This window comes from Gossypium hirsutum, chromosome D05 (assembly GCF_007990345.1).
Source record: "Gossypium hirsutum isolate 1008001.06 chromosome D05, Gossypium_hirsutum_v2.1, whole genome shotgun sequence".
NCBI lineage: Eukaryota > Viridiplantae > Streptophyta > Magnoliopsida > Malvales > Malvaceae > Gossypium > Gossypium hirsutum.
The window spans coordinates 54,874,132-54,897,077 of record NC_053441.1 but is presented as its reverse complement, the minus strand read 5'-3'; the positions used below and the strand labels follow the sequence as shown (position 1 = coordinate 54,897,077).

Below are 22,946 nucleotides of genomic sequence, written 5' to 3'. Positions count from 1 at the left end.
CACAGTAGTATCATCTCATCAGGTCAGGTGATTTTGACCAACCCAAAGGAATATGTGAGATAAATAATTTTTAAAAGGACCCACAAATGGAAGGTTACCAAGTCCCAACCTTCACTGCATGAATGACAAATTTATGCCTTCACTCTCAAAATTCCCTCACTCACCACCAATCCACCACTCTCTCTCTCTCTCTCTCTCTCTCGCCACCACAACCAATAATTCCAACGCAACTCCACACTTGCCTTCAATTTGCAGACTAAACAACAAACCCAACATGCAAATCTTTCTTCTCATCGACTCATTTCATATTTATTATGCTTCTTTTCAATAAAACTCATCTTTTCTTTGCTCATTTTCATCCTTCTTCTTAAACAACATAAGGTGTTCTATCCATTTCCCCTCAACCAAATCAATGCAGCAGAACCAGATTTCCTCTTAGATTGTAAGTAATGTCATTTACATCCTTACGATCTGTAGCATTAATTCATACTCTCTCTTTTCTTAATTCTTTTCAGAGGATCGTATTCTATTTATACGTAGGATATAAGTGATGGTCTTCTGATTTTCGTTTCTTATATGTTTCGCTTCTATTGTTTACTTAAAGGTGTAGTGACAAAATGTTGGGTGAAACTACCTTTCAACTCCCTCGATTTAATCCTTTTATCATTAGAAAAAATATAATTGAATATATTTCATGGATTGATTTAATCCTTTTATACATTCACCCAAAATGTCATGTCTTTATATGTTGTCTCGTTTGTATAAACCATGAATGGAGTTATTAATTTGATGATTAAATCATAAATTTCCGTGATTATAATATTATATATATATATAGTTGCTAAATTGAATATAATTCATGCCTCATATCTAGCTGTTATATTCGAATATCAATAAATAGTTAACCTAGTAAATGACTCTTATAGCCAAAAACTGTTTTCTTTTAATAGGTATAATGATTTATTCGGGTTTTTTTTAACTCTTAAACTTATATTATTTGTCAAATTACTACAAAATGAATGAAAAAGTTAATGTTTGTTAACTTTTCTGACATAGTATTCATGCGGTAGTCTACATTTTTGCAATATCAACAATTAATTAATTTTTAAAATTAAAAAATATTTTTTATAATATTTTTTGTATCTTTTATAATTTTTATAATTTAAAAATTAATTAATTGCTTCTATGGTATTCACGTGTATACCACATCATTAAAATTAACAAACGTTAATTTTTTTATCTATTTTGAGGCGATTTGATAAATAATGTAAATTCAAGGACTAAATGAGACGAAAAATAAAATATATAAATTTAATTTTATTTACAAAATTAAAAGGTCAAATAAATCATTATACATTTTCGATATTATTTTTTGGTATTAAAGAAAATCTTCATTTAAATTATACCAAATTTGACTAACTAAAAATTTGCATTCAGGTGGTTTAATAGTGATAACAACAATAGTGCCCAAAATTGGTAATGATGATAGTAACCGCTAAGGAAACTTTATTATTATTATTATTATAGAGAAAGTAAATAAGTAAATATGAACGCCTATTATTTTCTATTTATCTAATATCTTATCAGCTTTATTAATTTTTTATAGTGCAGTCGCTTTCTCTAAAAAGATATTAATATGTAATATTTCTCTAAAATTCAAGGCGTAGTTGTTAAATATAGATAAGTTAAAAATTATATTAATTTTTTTATTTCATTATTTCGAAAATAAAATATTTATCTTTATATTATAAAGTAAAAAAGTGTTTCGGTTAAGTTCAATTCATTACCATTTATTTCCTAAGAAACATGTATTACTACCATTTTTTTTAATTTAATCATCTAAACTAAATCTACAATTAATAAGAAAAGATGTAAAATTTGGACCAACAAAAGGTGTAAGAAAAAACAGAAGAACGTTTCCAAAGTGCTTTCCTTGCCGAATTCTTTTATGGTAATCATTCCAACACCGTCTTAAATTAGGTGGTAGATTTGATATGTCCCATTTTCTTACATCTTCCGAGGTTTTGCATTTACTTATTTTCTCTGTTTTCTTTTTCTTTTTCCTGATTAATAATTTATTTCTCATTTCAGTTCCATATTATTACATCTCACTGGCACCCTGCATGGCTATCTTCATATAAAGATTTCACGAGAATTGTGTTTCATCCTTAATCTTTTCTCTCTCTCTTTATTATGTTAAAATCTTAAATCTCTCCAACCCCACAACCAAGACTCAAGAAATCTCCTTCTCTTTCATTTCTTATCTAATTCTTTTGCTGTCTCAGTCTTCAAGCAAGAGTTCATATTTTGTGTAGCAAAGCTTAACTTGGCCAACTTTGAGTAAAACAAATTTTGGGATTTTATTTTTCTTTTGCTTGGTAGATTTGATCTTAAAGGTTATATTGATTTTCTTTTTCTTGCTTCACCATATAATATACATACTTACAAGGGGGAAGGGGATTGAAGATTCGAACCATGAACCTAATTTTATTAAGATTTCAAATCAACAGAAGTCTTGTCATTGAACAAGTGGCTTGATGGACATATATATGTGTGTGTGTGTGTGTGTGTGTGTGTGTGTGTGTGTGTGTGTGTGTGTGTGTGTGTGTGTGTGTGTGTGTGTGTGTGTGTGTGTGTGTGTGTGTGTGTGTGTGTGTGTGTGTGTGTGTGTTGCTTTAAGTGTGTTAAGATTATGTTAAGGTTGATTCTCTTAGTTTAATTTGAAACTTTCAATGTTTTACTTTATGCATGGAATAGACTGGGTTTTTTTTGGAGATATTGAATATATTTGTTTTAGTTATATGATGTTGTTTTTACAATTTTTTATATTGGTGTTTGTTCTGAATGAAAGAAATCTTGGGTTTAGTTATTACAACAGTTTTTTTTTTTTGCATCAATTTTTTTGTATCCCATTTTATATGTCATCATTTCCTATGTTTTTCTCCTTTGTTCTCGAGGTATTTGAATAACACTGTGTATTTAGGCAATTATAAGTTTATATCTGCAGTGGAAATCTTATTAGCTAGCTGTTGGTACATAATCATTGGCCTCTTAATCTTTTTGATTGCTATGTTTTAATTTACTAAAATACAAATGCAGACATTAAACCGGCATTGGTAGTCGATTTTGAGACCGAGCCTATGCCTGGAAACAAGTACAATGGTAATTCAAACCATATTCCGACTCGTGTTGAACGTCTCTTGCGAGAAAGAGTGTTGAGTGAGCAAAGGAAGAGCATTAGAGCTTCACAGTCGAATGAGGTGAGTGATAATCATAAGGGGGATGAAGTATCTGAGAATGGCCAGTGTTATCGAGAAGGTGACAACTCCGGTGTTGCTTTTGTCAAACAGTACTTGGAAGAGGCTGGAGCTGCAAGGCCTTTCCGGCAACGACTTCTGGTAGTCGCGAATAGGCTTCCTGTTTCTGCGGTCCGGAGAGGTGAAGACTCATGGTCTTTGGACATAAGTGCTGGAGGTCTAGTGAGTGCTCTCTTGGGTATGATATCGACTACATTGTCTACTTGGTTCATATGCCAACATTGCTACATTTTCCATTAAAGGAATCTAATGATTCTAGATGAAATTTATAGGTGTGAAGCAGTTTGAGGCAAGGTGGATTGGATGGGCCGGTGTAAACGTCCCTGATGAGATTGGACAAAAGGCGCTTACTAAAGCATTAGCTGAAAAGGTAGTTAGTTGCAATTCAAACTTTCTTCTTAGGAAACAATTTGATTATATGTGACAGAGACCGATTTAGATCGAATGCACTTACCCTCGCAGCGGTGTATCCCAGTCTTCCTTGATGAAGAGATTGTTCATCAGTACTACAATGGTTATTGCAACAATATTTTGTGGCCTCTCTTTCACTACCTCGGACTTCCACAAGAAGATCGTCTTGCTACAACGAGAAGTTTCCAGTCCCAGTTTGCAGCATACAAGAAAGCGAATCAAATGTTTGCAGATGTCGTAAATGCACACTATGAAGAGGGCGATGTTGTATGGTGCCATGACTACCACCTCATGTATCTTCCGGAATGCCTTAAGAAATACAACACGAAAATGAAAGTCGGTTGGTTTCTCCATACACCATTCCCTTCTTCGGAAATTCATAGGACACTGCCATCCCGATATGAACTTTTGCGTTCTGTACTCGCGGCTGACTTGGTCGGGTAAGTTCTGCTGCTTTTTTACGGACTTTAAATCGCTTGATTGACTATTAATGTACTTCCTTCGTTGCCTGTTCCAGTTTTCATACCTATGACTATGCCAGACATTTTGTGAGTGCTTGTACTCGAATTCTAGGACTTGAAGGGACACCTGAAGGGGTTGAGGATCAAGGGAAGCTGACCCGTGTTGCTGCAGTATGTTCAGATTCTTATATGTTTTCACTTAATTGTTCCTACGCCTTTATTTTTCAGTTCTTTAATTGCTTGAAACTTCAGTTTCCTATTGGGATCGACTCGGATCGGTTCATACGAGCTCTTGAGCTTCCTCAGGTCCAAGAACACATCAAAGAATTGAAAGAACGGTTTTCTGGCCGAAAGGTAGATGCTCATTTACCTTATATGGCATTTTTATGCACTTGAATTTCTTCATTACCTTATGTCCGACACTCACATTCAAATTCAAGTAACATAGTTGTTGTCTGTGTGCTTGTTTTTTTGACTTTCCAGGTAATGCTTGGAGTTGATCGTCTTGATATGATTAAAGGAATTCCTCAAAAGCTGCTGGCATTCGAAAAGTTCCTCGAGGAAAATCCGTACTGGCGTGATAAAGTTGTTTTGCTGCAAATTGCAGTGCCAACAAGAACTGATGTTCCTGAGTGTACGTTCCTTTCTTTCTCTTGTTTCGATTTGTGCTCCAATACCGTTTTTTAATATGTTTGCCTTAATGTGATTCTTTGTTTCTCACTGTTGTTAACAGACCAGAAACTTACAAGCCAGGTTCATGAAATCGTTGGACGTATTAATGGCCGATTTGGAACATTGACTGCTGTTCCAATACATCACCTGGTCTGTCTTTGTCATCCAAAACTGATACTTAATGCGCTTGATATGTTTTCTTTATATTTTAGCTTCATCCATACTTCGATTCAAATCATTTTCCATGTATGATTTCTGAGTAGTTGAATAGTCTCCTTTTCCTTTGGACTTACAGTAAACTCAAAGATTTATCATAATCTGTTTGTATGCCCCAAATGTTGAATCATTACTAAAATGAATTATTGTACTTATAATGAGTCAGATTTCAGGTTGTGTATATATGTTGTAACCTGAAATGAATGTTTCTTAATGTGTTATAATTGAAGCCTTGTATGATCATCTGTTTCTTGGTTTCATCTATGGGTTTCTACAGATGTTAGAAGTTTGGACTGTATGTTTTCTTTGTTTTCATGGATTTTAATCACTGGGGAAATCTTCTATATCTTTTCGGTGTTTACAGGACTGTTCGCTTGACTTTCATGCACTATGTGCATTATATGCTGTTACAGGTACTGGTTCAATCACCAATGAGCTTTTCGAAATTAAGAGTCATTCTTCTGAATTTTAAGTTGCATTCTATGTGATCCTATGTCAATTGGTTTCGTTTCTGCTGTACTTGCATCTTCAGTTAGTACTTAAGGTGCGAACATAGATCCTGGTTTCACTTCAGTATATACTTATTATGTTTTGGGACATTAAAGAATCATATATTGCCTACTGTTCTTCAGAAACTTCCTTTGAATGCTGCATTTAGAGATTCTATTATGAAGTTATTGTTGTTGCCATTAATACTAGCTTTATCCATCACATTTTCCATGCATTGGAACTTGTTCATGTACAATCCCGTAACCTGAAATGTTGATTGATTACGATCACAGAGTTAGCAAGCGTGCCAATAGAATCATTCAACTTCCTTTAATTGTTTCTTGGTTGTCCATTAATCATTCAATCGCGTAACTCAGAATGTCATGAGCTTTTACTAATTTGTTCTAGAGAATGGTTCTTAGTACTAAAATATTCATTAAATTCGGTTATTCACTGCAGATGTAGCACTTGTGACATCTTTACGGGACGGCATGAACCTCGTCAGTTACGAGTTTGTTGCTTGCCAAGAGGCGAAAAAAGGGGTCCTCGTTCTCAGTGAAGTAATTACTTGCTAGTTTTAATGTTTTTGTACCCTGCTTTTTGGGGTTGAATGAAAGTAGTTTCCACCGAACTTGATTTTCTTGCTACATAGACTCCTTATATGGTAATGAACATTCTTGCTTTTGAAGTAACAGTTATAATGCTTTCAATATCCTTGATGTATCTTGCAGTTTGCTGGTGCTGCACAATCTCTGGGTGCTGGTGCGGTCTTAGTGAATCCTTGGAACATCACTGAAGTGGCTGCTTCGATCGGCCAAGCTTTGAACATGCCGGCCGAAGAAAGGGAAAAACGACACTGCCATAACTTTCATCATGTGACAGAGCATACAGCTCAAGAATGGGCTGAAACATTTGTAAGGTATGCATACAATTCGAAATATATCTTTCAGTTTTCTTTTTCTTGTATTAGAGTTCCGAAACTCTCTACAATATGTCCGTTTGCCTTTGTAACCAATGTTCGGTTAGGTTGGAATCTTTATCATGGTAAGTATTTGACTTGCTCATTTTGGCAAATTTATTTAGTATTATCCCATATTAGTTGATGAAGTTTGGAATTGCCAAATTCAGCCTCCGCGTCTCGGACATTTGCTTGTAGCTTAGGTGCCTTAATAAGAATGTAAAAGCTAGAGATTATTTGAACTAATTCTTTCTGTTCAATCCTAAGATATTATCATTGTAATTGCAGTGAACTGAACGATACGGTTGTCGAAGCACAACTAAGGTCAAGCAAAGTGCCTCCAGAGCTTCCACAAAACGATGCAATGGAATGTTACTTGTTGTCTAGCAATCGACTGGTAATACTGGTATGATCGGTTAATCTAAAACCTGTCATCCTAAAAAAATGCCCCTCAGGTCGTAAAAAGATTTACTCAAAGTCTGCAAGTATATGATACATGTCAAGCCATAGGACTTACGAGGATTTTTGCCACATTTCTTATTGTATCGATATCAATAAATCCACTGTGCTAAGTTGAGTATGCTTGCCATGTTTACCTCATCTTTGGGATGGTCTGAAACTCAGGGTTTTAACACAACATTAACCGAACCAGTGGATACTCCGGGGAGTAGAGGTGATCAAATCAAAGAAATGGAACTTAAATTGCATCCGGCGTTGAGAGAACCCTTAACAGCCCTCTGTAATGATCCGAAGACAACAATTGTTGTCCTCAGTGGGAGTGACAGATGTGTCTTGGATAAGGTATGCTAGGATTTATATCTTTCTTCCTGGTCTAAGCCCCAGTTCATCCTCCACTGAAACCAACTGATTGCTCTCGCAGAACTTTGGAGAGTATAACCTGTGGTTGGCTGCAGAAAACGGAATGTTTCTACGACATACAAAGGGAGACTGGATGACGACAATGCCGGAACACTTGAATTTGGAATGGATTGATAGTGTGAAGGTAACCAAATTATACTTGCACAAACACTTCATCAAGTTTCTCTTTTCCATCTGCCTCTTCTAACAAAAGCCAATGGCATGTTGGCAGCATGTTTTTGAGTATTTCACTGAAAGAACACCGAGATCACATTTCGATTTCCGGGATACATCGCTTGTATGGAATTACAAATATGCAGGTACTCAGCCTGTTTTGTTTCCAAGCTTCATCTCAGATCAATTCCAACCGTGTTTGTCCAATCCTTCCTCATGTTTTCCTTTCATGTTACTTTGTCTGTAGATATTGAATTCGGAAGACTTCAAGCAAGAGACATGCTGCAACATCTCTGGACTGGACCAATTTCTAATGCATCTGTCGATGTCGTTCAGGGAAGCCGATCGGTTGAGGTACGAGCAGTTGGCGTTACAAAGGTAACTGCCTATTCACCATACACATACTTTTAGTAGCAGTTTTGGAGATGCATGCTTACCCGTATGATAACTTCGTTTTAAACCAGGGGGCAGCCATTGATCGTATTTTAGGAGAGATTGTTCACACTACATCGATGACAACTCCGATCGACTATGTTCTTTGCATCGGACATTTCCTGGGGAAGGTAACCTTCTCATCAATCTTTGCTTCATGCAAATTCATATTCAAATCATTTGAACAACTTAGAGGTGTGGTTATCTTTGTTCTAGGATATTGAACAAATAGATCTAATTGAGGTGTAGTTATTTACGTAGCTTCGACTCTTCACTTTTCTTGAAGTACTCGTGTCCGTCACCTATAACCTATATCGATGTGATCATTTTTCATCACTTCACCAGGATGAAGATGTTTACACCTTTTTCGAACCCGAGCTGCCTTTCGATGCATTGAGCATAGCAAGAAGCAAGCCATTTGATGGACCACGGTTATTACCTGCTGAAAGAAGTCCTCCATTGAAGCTCCCAGCAAGCAAAAGTGGAGCTAAATCATCATTACATAAAAAGACACAACCACCATTCCCGGCTCCCGATAGAAGAACTAGTAGTTATTATAGCGGTGAGAGTTTGCGGAGGCATCCGTCGGTGCCAGAAAAGATCTCATGGAGTGTGCTTGATCTCAAAGGAGATAACTACTTCTCCTGCGCTGTTGGACGGACTCGGACTAGTGCTCGATATTTGCTTGGTTCGTCAGATGATGTTGTCTCATTCCTGAATAGACTAGCGAATGCCTCTTCTTCAAGTGACTTGGTGTTTGGAACAGATTCGCTGCACTTACATCCAACACATATTCGTACATCAGTATAAGGTACCATCCATCGAATATATGAAAACTTTAGGGAGGGGAAGAGTATAAGCGTATCGGAAACATACCATATCTGAAACTTTTGTTTTGAGTCCAGATAACTTGGTTGAATATATTGGAAGAGGAGTAAGTTTTATTTGCAAGGCACAACCAGAAAACAAACTATTCTATAAACATTTATTATACAAGTTTCCTTTTATAAAAATTTATATTATTGTTGTGCACTGCCAATATTTAATGGGTTATTTTTATTAATGAAAAGCATTTTATTGTTTTTTAAAAATTTATTTGTCAATAATATAAAGGCATATAAAACCTTTTCTGTAAAAACTTTATGACAAATTATACAGTGTATTTATTCATTGTACATTTATATATCAGTGCAAGAACGGTACTATGAGGTTGTTTACCGACAAAGGAACCTAGAAGAAATTTTTGCAGCAAAAAAAGGCATGTCAAATTTGTAGTTTGTTATTTTTGTATTAACTAGTGTTCATGGTTACGGTTTTTTTAAGTTAATTAGGCTGGCATTGATATTGTTGTTAGTACAAGAAAACTTAGGCTCGAACATGTTGAAGCACATTTATCTTCCTATTTAAAAAAAAAGGGACGATATGCAAATGCAAGATCGAGAAACGTTCTATTAATAGACTTAAACAATACTTGTTTTTTAACAATGATGATATTGTTTAAATATTAGTTAAACATGTTTTTGTTCAGTATTATGACTAAAATATTTGGTTGAGTCTTTCTAAATTAAAAAGTTTGTGTCATTAAATTTAATAATTATTTTCAAATATAAGATGAACTTGAAAAGTAATATCTTTTTAAAGAGTTTTAAGCAGATGGTAGTTCACTTAAAATCTTATTCATTCTAATCAAATTTTTTACTACAAAAGTTTTTTTTTTTGTTCTTTTTCATGAATATATATGTAAGTGTACAAGAATAGTCAACTAACTTTGTACTTGGTTTTATTTTAGTTATCTATTTGATTTAATAACTTAATTTTTTAAAATTAAATATTTTAGTCGGCCTCATATTATTTGTCGTTTACTTATTAACGAAAGTTTATCATGGGATTTTTTTTTACCTAGTAGTAATTTATCCCTATAATATTTATAGATTTTACTAATTTGATCTTAAATTTATAAAAATCTTTTTCAATAAAAATTAAAAATATTTAAAAATATATAAATTATAAATTATAAATAAAAAATTAAAACATATGTATTAAAGATTCAAAAATATATATTAAAAACAAAACCACACAATATTCCCCTCTTTGATTCCCTTTGCGACTACTGTTAAGTTCCTTAAAGTTGTTATTATTAGGGTAAATTACAGTGGAATTACAAATTATTAATTTCTATTTTAGTCATTTAATTATAAAAAAAATTATAAAACGGTTACTTAATTAATGGGATTTAAGTTTTTTGTTTTTTGTTTTTTATATTTGTTGTTAAAATGTAAATGGAAGAATGACATGAATTTTTCACGATCTCCTAATTTCCAGCTAAGATTAAATAAATAAAATGGGACTTAAAACCCTACTCCTTTTGTTGGAAAAAATGGTTTAAAAAAAGTATTTTTAAGCATAATGGAAGATTAATTTAAAAAAAAAACCAATCAAAGTGATCAAAACTCGATTTGATTCGAAAAAATTTAAAAAAATTTTGAATCTTGAGTTAACCGAATAAGTAAACTCAAATAAATAATTCATGTTTCGAGTTCGAATCGAGTTAAATTTTATAATTTAAATAATTCTAACAACATATTGGTGTAAATAGTATTTTAGTCCCTATCAATTTTGAAAATAAGCAAATTGGTCTCTCTTAACAAAAAATTACAAAAAGAAAATCAAAATTTATATTTTTTTAAAAATATATAATAATTTTTTAAAAAATCTAAAAAAATATATAAAAGAAGTTAAAAATTTAAAAATTTTCTAAAATAATAATTTTTGGAATTTAAATAAGTTAATTAATAATTCAAGGTTTCAAATTAATATACTCTAACATGAAATTAGTTATACTGTAACAAGATTTTAATTTGACATTTTTAATTTTTTTTAATTTCACTCGATTCGATTCGGCTCGAATTTTATTTTACTCGACTCGAATAAAAAAATTCAAATCGAGTTAGGATGACAAAATATGACTCATCAACTTGATTAACTTGAAATTTTTTCACTTGATTCGACTCGATTCGATTAAATATTCACCCCTAAAAACCAAGCCTTGTAATATTTATAGCAATAAACTTTTAACTGAAAATGTATTGTATTTTGTACGATACGGTCTAAGTCGATCCTGCTTTTTACCGAACAACCTTCTTCGCTGTCCCTGAACCCTAAATTGCTTTGATTATGGACTCAAACAAAGTAAACCAAGTGCACAAAAAAATTGTTCTTAACTTTCAGTGGGAACGTTAAATCTCTCAAGATAATCGGAAACTACAAGTTTTTACAAAAAATATAATTTATTCTTGAAAATAAATTACCACAATTTTCTGAAAAAATAACGACGATTGTATGTTAAATACTTTAGCCCATAGCCCTTATTTATAGAAAAACAATACAAAAGTTCTGCTTAAACAAGGTGTAATTAAATAATAATATTTTAATAGAAAATATGAATTCTACTGCAAGTAGAATACATAGGGGCAACGACTTCCTAAGGAATATTAGGGCTCCACCTTGCTAATTAACTGGGCTTGAGTCTTTCATGTATTAGATAAAAATTATATGTGTTATCTAAACTTTTATCCAATATTTATAATTAATCCAATTTAATAACTATTTTCTATTTTCCAAATGTTATTTGTTTAATTAAATTAATTCCCAAATAAATTCTTTTCTTAGTTCCATTAATATTATGATAGTTGTACTATATTAAAATCTATATATGAGAATCTATCAAGAAATATATATATATTTAATTGTTTTATTCAACAAATCCACAACTTTGTTTTAGTACAAGGCAAAAGCGAGAGCAGTTAATGGGTTAGTGCCGGAAATATTAGAGCCACTCGTCGAAGTTTGCATTGCCGCTCTCCAGATGAAAAAGGTCCATTGGGTGGTAACCTTGTGTCGTTAGTCGATTCTGATGTGAAAGGCAGCAAATATCTTTCCATAGCGGCTCTATCTCCCAGCGAACAATGACTTTTCAAGAGATGATTGAGGACCATCTTTTGTTTGTTGTTATGATAACTTCACGAGAAATGCGAGTAGATTCCAATTTAACCAGGAGGTGTCGGAGAAGAACCAGTCGTCAAATTTGGAGTCCGTACGAAGACACAAACTTGTAATAAGAGATGTTGAGTTTTCCGACCCTATTATTCCAATGGCTCCCACAAACATACATGTTCTATGGTTGACTAGAAAGCAAAGGTCAATGTTACAACTGCTCTTGACATTCAAGTGGTGATTCATCGCAGGAGTGCGACTGAAATTGGTTACCAACTTACTACCAACCAATACGTTTGTGTGAACTTGTTTGTGCAAAGGACCATATTGATAAGTCATAGTTACGAACATCCAACAAAAGTCCACACATTTTAAAACTTTATTAGGATCTGATTTTGTGCCAAAAAAGCATATTTGATTTATGTGTTTCCTTATCTACCAAGAAAATAATCAATTTTTTTCTTAATAAGATCCATCGGTTCTTTATGTTGGTAACCGAGATAATTCACCCACTGTAACACCCATTCCCTAAAGTGAGGAAAGGTTTCGCTATCAACTCGTAGGCCTAGTTTCAAGCCAAACCAAACAATGCGTGCAAATGTGCCTATTTGGAATAAATTATCAAACGTTTTTTGTTCTACATGGCATATTGGGCATATGTTATCAAAGCCTAACATTCAAGTAATATCATGATCATGCTTGCTAAAGTGTAAATGATGTTGGTAAGTATATGAATTAATTTATCAATTTGAAAAAGATAGTAATTAATGGACACATTATTTGAATGGTGCATGTTTAATTTCTTAATAATTGAATTAGAAATGATATTTATCAATATTATTACCTTGCATAACCCCTAAATATGGTGTTTGCATTGAAACCTTGAAGTTAATTAAACATAAATATATGTGAAAGAAACTAAAAGGTTAAAAGTGAGATATCATAGTCTATAGATTTCGGGTTAGGAAATTGTCAAATTGGCATGGGTCCACCGTAACATTCCTTAGCATTGGATGATCATAAGTTAGGGAGAAGCAATTTTTCTAGCCCGTCATGTCATTCTGATTAAAACTTGTGTTATGCTGCTTTACATTCTGTGTCAACATTTTTAGTTGTTGTGCAAACTTAGTTAATTTTAGTTAGAATAGTTAGTTAATTCATATTCACTTTTATTTAACTTCATCACCAACTTGTTAATTGATAAATTCACAATTATTGTCTTACATATACAGTCCCTGTAGAGACGATAATTCTATACTTACTACTTTATTGCTTGTTGACGATTGTGTACACTTGCACACCATTCGATAATCCTATGACACTTATTTGATTTTGATTTGATTTTTAAATGTACGTAAGCCTGTACAAAACTTGAGAAACGTATCACTCCAAACCTGACCTAGACTTTATGACAAGATCTGGAGACGTTACTGCAATTTATAAAAAAAATCCAAGATTCGTTTGACTTGTAAAACATTTCTAGCTCTTGTTAAGGAAAATTCAAGTTTGTTTGGAGAAAATACCTTTCTTAAATATTTTGATAAATTTGTTGATTATTTACTTGTAAAACACTTACGTTGCAGCGGAAATTCTTAGTTGAGTCTAGTTCTGGAAAATGCGGTTTGTTATTGAAAAATCTAACCTTTTGCAGATCAAATTTTTACCAACCAATATCATTAAAACAAATTAAAGCAGAAAATAAAACCCAAACTTAAAAACAGTCCCAAAAGTCTAAAAACAGTCCAAAACAAATTAGACCAAAATAAAATAGCATAATTAACAGAAAGTTGATTAACCGAGCTCCCGTCACCAACCCGTCCTAAGTTTGGGGGTTACCTGAAAGTAACAGACAAGTAGAGAATAGGCTTCGAAGCTCAGTAAGTAACATATCATATAATCAACAGAATTATTTTCAGACATATCTCAAAAGCAAAAATAGTGCCAGAACATAATAGATGCAAATTTACAATCCTACCCCTATCCGCTACACACCATCTCCGACCATCCCAACACACCAAATAGAGTGTTAAATACCCATCCAGCCCTACACACCGCTTAGTGTCAGTATGACACTTTTTAGAATCTTTGCAGCTTAGCTGCCAAATAATGAGGCAACTCATCACCCATTACAGAAATTTATATGGCTGAGCCACCAGATACGACAGATTTATAACTGCCTACACTTCCTCCGTATACACAAATCACATCCCAAATGCACATAAAAAATTAAAAACTAACAGAATATACATGTCATACATGCTCTCAAAATAGAACCAATTCATGATAGACGATAAACAGATCAAACTTACCATTTTACAGATCATATTGAGCTAACAACATACTAAACATGCATACACATATCGAATTTTATGGTAACAAAATATTAGAAACCGTGTTTTATACCTTAATTTATATCATATGGACCTCATGGAAGGCCTACGTTCAACCCAAATGACGCTTATAGCCCTAGGGTAAAATTTTAGTTTTTGGGCCCACACGCCCACATGGCCTACTTGGCCAATCCTTGTGGCCCATACGACTTGACACTAGGTCTCACACACGCCCGTGTGACCCACACAGTCCAACACACGACCTAGCACACGGCCGTCTGACATCGACAACCCCAATTTTTTACTTTCACCGTTCGCTATTTTCTCGGGTTTTTGTTACACACCTTGGCTGATTTCGATGCAAAAACACCCACAAAACTCTAAAAACCTGAATTCAGTAATCACAAGGCTGAATGGATTTGAAAGACAGCAGAGTTACGAGCAAGATAGAATTGGTAAATAGAAGAAAGGAAGAAAAACCATGATTGAACTTGAGTTTGTTTGGGGGAAATTAACATAAAGGAACTGCAAGAAAACAAAACATAAAGAAATAAGAGAAGTGGAAAAAACAAAACAAACTTGAAAGAATGGGAATAGATTTTGGGGAAACAAAACAAAATAAAATAACAGTCTTTTAATAATATCATACTATTTTATTTTAAAACAAAAATCAAATCCTAACCAACCTCTCACCTGGTAACTTATCATCTTTTCAAGAGTTTTAATTCAAATCAAACAACACTAATTAGGCAGCACACAAAGAATTAACAAAAAAAAAAATTTCAATTTTGCTCACGTAGGGACTTAAACACAGAATCAAATGGTAAGCTAACACCTTATCACTAAACCAGCAAGTTCATTCTAACATGAGTTGACCGAAAATAGTATTTAAGCCCAACGAACAGAGATAGGTCTAGGAACAAAAATAACTGAATTTTCCCAAAAAGTGTGACTTGAACCCAAAACCTCAAACATACAATCAAAGTCCTTAACCACTAAAGTAGATACTTATTAATGACATAATTTAACAAATCAGAATTAGATTCTTGGGGCGTTATAGGAAAGGTTTTAAATTGTATCGAATGATTGATATGTTTGAGTTATCCAATTTTTATCTCGAATTATTCATTAAATGTGTGTAATTGTTCTGTTTGTACTATAGCACTCCGTAACTCAGTTCCAGCGATCGGGACGGGCAAGGTGTGTTACACTTCTATTTTCTAAAGAATTAAATATATTTTTCGAAATATGATTTTGTCTATTTCTATTTGAGAAGAGATTTTCATTTTCTCACTAAAAAATAAGAAAATTATTTCTAGTTGTGTTTGATTCGATTTGTTCGAGCCCATACTCAAAATAGTTCATGGTACGAGAATGACAAGGATTTGTTAATCCTAAAACACGGGTGCGAATTCGGTCTAGGGTTCATTGCTATAAATATCACAAACCGAGTCGATTTTCAAAATTTTTATTTCCGCTATGTAAGAAAATCATTTTCAAACCAATTTTTTTCCAACACATTCTAGCACCCTAGGCTGCCTAGAAACGATGTTTTCTAATCAACATTTTGACCTTATGACATGGCAACCATATCAGACCCTGTCTGAACAACTAATAAGGTAACCAATTTTTCTAATTTCATTATATAATTCAAACTATATTCCATCATTCTCAACTCATTATCATTTCACAATTTCATCACATCATAAGTAACACCCCTAACCCATCTCTGTCACTGGATTAGGGTTATAGAGCATTACCACGCATATCATAACAAATATTAACATTTAACCATTCAAAAATCTCATTAAATAGCATATTATAAATTTCAAATGTTATTCACAACATAAATATAACTATTGACCTTAAATTAGGTTTACAGGGCCTTACAGATAATTCGAGAATAATTAGGGACTAGTTTCAAACAAAAGTTTTTTTTGAAAAATCTAAAAACTTTTGAAAACAGGGGTCACAAGGCCGTGTGACAAAGCCCAGGCCGTGTGGCTAAGGGACATGGACGTGTGGCCAAACCATGTAACTCATTGTGCCTATGTAATCAGGGTCACATGGCCATGTCGCCAGGCCGTGTAACTCAGTGATGCCGTGTGGAAAATCCTGCATACAAAATAAAGATGACACACGACCATGTGATGTACCCGTGTATGACACACAGCATGTGGCAGCCCGTGTACAAGACCTTGTGGACCTGAAAAACCTTTAAAATCAAGTTATTTCAAACCCTATTCTTGCCCACAAAAACACATCGTTTCAACCTATTTCCACATGCATATAAACACTTGAAAAGACACCTAAAACATGCCAAATTCAATCATCCTAAGCCTAACCAACATGCCTTCATTTGGCAGCACAACTCATATACGAAAACAATCAAAACAAATCTTATACTTTCATGTCACAAGTCTATACCAAATGGTTTGTACTTAAACTCAAAAACCATATTTTAACTCATGTCAAAACTTACCATTATTCTTCTCATTCAACCACATTCATTTGTACCATAATTCAAACACTTTTGTAAATTTTATACCAAGTGATCAATTAACACACAAAAAACCATAAACACACCATGGTCTAAAACATAATTACATAAAAGCTATTACAAAATATAAACATCATTTAATGAACCTAACCTATAGAACTTTTAATACACGGTCAAATAGATTCAAATTTCATCAATTACATGACAAGTTCCAGACCATTTTTGGATTCTCATACTAAACAATGAACAAGCACATTATTAACTAAAACCATACACTGATCGCACGAGTATGAAACACACCACTTGTAGTAAGTACTTAAAACAATACGAGATAATCCTATTACATACCACATATCCCAAAATTAAATATTTTCAAAATCTACCAAAAAGATTTTGGATAGTGTGATATTCGTGTTGATCCAATCGCCCGATTCTGTAAAATGTTATCTATAAGGAAACAGGAAATGGCACGAGTAAGCTTTAATAAGCTTAGTAAGTTCATGGGTTAAAACAATAAAACTTACCGAATAAACATAATAAATCATTTAATAACAATGGTAATAGACATTAGTCTTGCCAACCACAATCAATCAATGGTGAGTTATACAAATATACAAGTTGCATAATCCGTTCAATCATACGAATTCAATCAATATTAAGTCATGATATAGTATCGGAAATCGAGCAAATAATTATGCAATACAATATACAAGTCATTTAACCATTTTAAATATGCTCGATGAACCATATAATATATCTGAATATGCAGTTATCCACCGAAACATACCAAAACTCTCCAACGAGCCAAACCAATCGAGAACATGCCTTGGCAGTAAGTGCCTAGCCTGCAGGCTAAAATCCCTTCAGATTACACCTCGGTACCAAGTGCCAAGCTCGAAGGCTTTACATTCACCCCCGATAACATGCCAGAAACACTGTAAATATAACACGATAATCCGCAACAAATGTTGGACTCTGGTATATTCAATGGACAGGAATAAATCATGAATCATCATCTCATCTCAAGTCAGACTCGTACAGCGCGCGATATAACCTATTGCATGATAATTGTGTCCTATCATATGTTCATCCGGGCTCAATACAGGTAATCGTATAACATTTTACAATTTAGTTCATTTTCTCAGCCTGTACCAATTTATTATAATTCAATTACATTTATAAATTTATTAACATACCACAACTTAGAAATCAATATAATAATATAAATCATATCTAATTAAACCGTATAAACTTACCAAGGCTAAACTGCAGAGATAAAAAAATTTAGGAACTCATTATCAATTTCTCTTTTCCACGATTTTCTACCGATTCTTGATCTATACGATATTTTATTTCATTTATCAGCCCTAGATATTTTTAAAAAAAATTAATTTAAAACATATAACTTCTTAGTTTACATTTTACACAATTTTCCTATGCTATTACACTTTATTCAATTTGATCCCTAAGACCAAAACATAATTGTTTTCACCAATTAAACCCTATACCCATTCTACCTCCTTCATAATCATCCCAAACCAGCCTTCACATGCTGAAATTTAAAAAGAAAAATAAGCCAAATTTAAATTATTTTCAAGTTAATCCTTAAACTTAAAAACTAACAAAAATCACTTTACAAATTAGTCCAAACTTATTATCAAGCTTCCAACTAAACCATTTTCCATCAAGAATATCTAAGATTCATCAATGACAAGTTTTAAAATATTTAACAGATTTAAAATTGGAGATACGGGTTAGCTGGACCTAGTTGCAACGATTTCAAAAACATAAAAATTATTTAAAACATATTTGGATTTGACTTACATACAATAATTTGGTGTTGGCCGAACTTTAGGAGCTTTTAACCATGGCTTCTCACGCTATGGTTTTTTACATTCGGTGGTGGAAAGCTTAATGGAGGATGATGACCACTTTTTTTTAATTTTAATTACTTTATTTTATTATTTTAATATTTTAACTAATAAAAATTCTAAATTAAACCTTCTAACAACCGTCTATAATGTTAGATTATACTTTAATTACAACATAAACCCATTCATGATTGATAATTAAGCCATTTAGTTAATAATTTCAATAATGAATAACTTTTACACCTTTGACGATTTAGTCTTTTTTCTTTAATTATCTAGTCAAACAATAAAATTTGTAAACCGAACCTTCACATACCAAAATAATAACTCTGTAAATATTTAATAAAAATATTTACGATTTTGGTTTATAGAAACGAGGTCTTTATACCTCATTTTTCGAAACCACTTGACTTTCAGAACAACCACTTAACTTTAACTAATTATTCAAACCGTAAAAATTATTAGGTCAAAATACTATATAATATAATAATTGACTCATAAATATTAAATAATAATATTTACAAACTCATTAGTCTTATTTTTGGCCCTGAAACCACAGTTTCAGACACCACTGGAAAACGGACTGTTACAACTCTCCCTTTTAAGAAATTTCATCCTCGAAACTTTTACCTGAGGATAAATTCGAGTATATTATGAAATCATCAGTACCTTTGCTTTCCATGTAACTACTTCGATACAGTGTTGATGCCACAAAACTTTCACTAACGGTGCGTATTTATTCCGAAATTCATTTACCCCATGAATTAAAATCATTATTGGCTCGTCTAAATATGATAGATAATGATCCGATGATAATCTCAAATAATACAAATTTATCTTCATTTTCTTTATTCAAGCCTATCTCGACTATCTTGTTTTCATTCAGTTCTAGTTAATATAACAGGGTTCTACATTTTTGTCCGTAATAAGCTTCAAACATTGCCATTTATTATGGCAAATAACTGTTATTACAAGCGAATTCTGTCAACGACATATATTCTTCCCAGTTACATTCAAACTTGAGAATACAACACTGTCACTTGTCTTTCAGAACCTGTATTACCCGTTCTGACTATTTGTCTGTCTACGAATGGAATGTTGTACCAAAGTTAAGTTTAGTACCTAGAGTCTCGTGGACTTTACCCCATAATCTCAAGGTAAATCTCAAGTCTTGATCAGAAAAAATAGACAATGATTCTCTGTATACTCTGACAAACTCTAATACATATAACTTAGCTAACTTTTCAAGCAAGTACTCTGTTATGACCAGAATAGAGTGAGCCAATTTGTTAGTCTGTCGACAACAACCTAGATCGAGTCTTTCTTTCTTTGTGTCGCAGGTAATCCAGATACAAAATCTATTGTAACCCATTCCCATTTTCTTTCAAGAATCATAGCAAGCTATAATAACCCAGACTAAAATTGATGCTCAGCATTCACCTACTAACAACTAGACAATTAGTCACAAATTCTGAAATTTCATGTTTCATACCCGGCCACCTGTACATCTGTTTCAAATCAAAAAATATTTTTTAGAACTACCCCAATGAATGGAGTACGTACTATTGTGAGCCTTTGATAATGTCTCGTTTCAATTCCAGATAATTTCGAACACATAGCACTAAACTTTGTGAACTGACCATTCTGAATTTGCACTCGATTAATTAGCAACAATGTAATTTTTTTTCCAAAAAATAATCAATTATCAGATCATAATCTTTCAATAACTCGAGCCACCATCATTGTCCCATATTCCATTCTTTTTGAATTATTAAATATTTTAGGCTAGATCAGTACAGGAACTTTCGTCACTGAAGCCAACTAACAATTGTTGAAGTCATACTTGGATCAATTTTTATGTCATCCACAGATATCACGTTACCAAGAAATCTAACCAGTCTGAGCCAGAATTCACATTTACTGAATTTTGTGTACAACTGTGTCGCCTAATATTTGTAAAACAATATTTAAATGCTGAACATGCTTGGATTCTATTTTAGACTAAATCATTATACCATCAATAAACACAACCACGAATCTATCCAAATGAGGCTAAAAAACTCGATTCATTATATCCATAAAAGCAACAGAGCATTAGTTATTCCGAAAAGTATTACTAGAAATTCATAATGGCCGTAACAAGTTCGATTAGTAGTTTTTAATACATAATTATCTTTAACTCGTAGATGATAATAATTGGATATGAGGTTTATCTTCGAAGACACTATGGCGCTTTTCAACTGATCAAACAAGTCGTCGATACGAGGCAATTGATATAGGAGCAGTCTCAAGCATCAAGCCAATCCCAAACTAAATTTCACATTTAGGCGGTAATTCCCCATAATTCTTCAAGAAACATATTTGTAAACTCATTAACAATTGGTATCCACTTAATCTTTAACCCTGATTCTTGAGTATTAAGTATATACACTAGATAAGCTTCATAACCTTTTCAAATCAATTTCTGTGCAGAGATAGCTGAGATAATTCTAGTAGCATTGTTTGATCTATCAAACTCAACTGTAATCACTTCACTAGAGTAACATTTCAAATAAATTCATTTCAATCTACAGTTCACTACATCATTATATAATGTCAAGTAGTCTATTCCCAGAATAATATCGAATTCATGAAAAGATAACAATATTAAATCAGTAGGAAATTCATAGCCTATTACTATTAGCGGATGCTTACGACATATTAAGTTAACTATCACACTCTAACCTAGTGGATTTGTTACTCGAACATCAAATTCAATTAACTAAACAAATAAATTCTTATCTGTCACTAATACAGTGCAAATATACGAATGAGTTGACACAGAGCCAATCAGTACATACACAATAATATAAAAGAGATAAAATGTACCAGAAATAACATCAGGCGCGGTAGCTTCAGATCTAACAACTATATCTTTGGTCCCACTACAATTAGCTCTAGTATTACTACTCTAACCAAGGCATCTACCTTTCTGAGGCGTAGATAACTATTTAACACTCTGCTCATCAAATTTTTTCACTTTACTCGGGCAATTTCTCATAAAGTGATCCATCGATCCGTATCTAAAACATGTACCTAACCTGTCCTGAATTCACCAGCAGGAAATTTTCCACAATGCACACATACAAATCTACGACATTCCAAACATTGCCAACACTATCCACAGGCACAATTGCTTGAGTATATTTACTGAGCTGTATAAATCTCTGTCTAGATATCATTTGTTAACATATTTCTTTCTGAACTCAGATCTGAAGAAAATCCTAGTTAATCATGTCTCTCAGTACAACCGCTATTAATGTCGACCACAAGTTATAAACCTTATCTTTTGTCAAAGACGCATCGCATCTGAGATAATCATCACGGGAACAGGCCATATCATCAAAAATTCTCTGAATATTTTCAAGCCAATACTCATCCCTAGTTGGGTCATCATCTATTTTACCTCTAAATTCCTTAGCACCATACTTTCTAATTTATCAACCGAGAGTCGTCGAACCATTTCAGTCTGTTGAGGACTCGGGCATGCCACATGATACACAACAGGGGGTGGGGGTTACTAAACCACAAGATTGACTCGCATAAATTTTATGAACCACTGACTCTTAAGATCGAAAACGATATTTTTTACTTCATTATCAGACATTTGCAAAACCGGAAAGCTCTGACTTACTTCATGTTCAGAAGTCGGAACATAAGTATTTACTTTATCACGACCAGTATGATTAGATTCTACTGACATTCATTAAATCTAGAAGAAAAAAAGGGGTTGGATCGGATCAAATAACATTACACTATCACAGGTTTATATGACATGTAATTTCTAGACTCCAAATATGCTATGTTTAGTCTGAGAATAGACTAAATCGTAGCTCTGATACCACTAAATATAACACTCTCACCTGTCTCCATCGTTGGATTAAGGTTATAGAGCATTGCGACACATATTATAACAAATGTTAACATTTAACCATTCAAAGATCAAATTAAATAACATATAATCAATTTCAAATGTCATTCATAGCATAAATATAATTATTGACCTTAAATCGACTTTACAGGGCCTTAAAGATAATTCAAGAATAATAGGGACTAGTTTGAAACAAAACAAAAAGTTTTAGAAAAATTTAAAAATTTTGAAAATAGGGGTCACACGGCCGTGTGAAAAAGCCCAAGCCATGTGGCTAAGGGACATAGACGTGTGACCAAACCGTGTAACTCACTGTGCCCATGTAATAAGGGTCACACGGTCGTGTCGCCAGGC

General features: G+C 33.1%; 1 protein-coding gene across 5 annotated transcripts; it reads left to right on the top strand.

Moving 5' to 3' along the window:
- The first annotated feature begins 219 nt into the window (after positions 1-219).
- On the top strand, positions 220-9,027 carry LOC107904029 (alpha,alpha-trehalose-phosphate synthase [UDP-forming] 1). Of its 5 annotated transcripts, XM_016830302.2 has the most exons (19): positions 224-442; positions 3,100-3,260; positions 3,351-3,495; positions 3,590-3,687; positions 3,780-4,168; positions 4,246-4,360; positions 4,442-4,543; positions 4,673-4,823; positions 4,923-5,011; positions 5,442-5,490; positions 6,026-6,126; positions 6,298-6,485; positions 6,813-6,930; positions 7,149-7,325; positions 7,405-7,527; positions 7,615-7,702; positions 7,804-7,934; positions 8,021-8,119; positions 8,334-9,027. In XM_016830302.2, exons 2-19 carry the CDS (start codon positions 3,141-3,143, stop codon positions 8,796-8,798), a joined length of 2,748 nt encoding a protein of 915 aa, XP_016685791.1. In that variant the 5' UTR covers positions 224-442; positions 3,100-3,140; the 3' UTR covers positions 8,799-9,027. The 5 variants fall into 5 exon arrangements, with proteins under 5 accessions (XP_016685788.1, XP_016685790.1, XP_016685786.1 ...); XM_016830299.2 differs by having other exon boundaries at positions 220-442; positions 3,100-3,495; positions 6,813-6,921; XM_016830301.2 differs by having other exon boundaries at positions 220-442; positions 3,100-3,495; positions 7,804-7,910.
- The last annotated feature ends 13,919 nt before the right edge of the window (positions 9,028-22,946 follow it).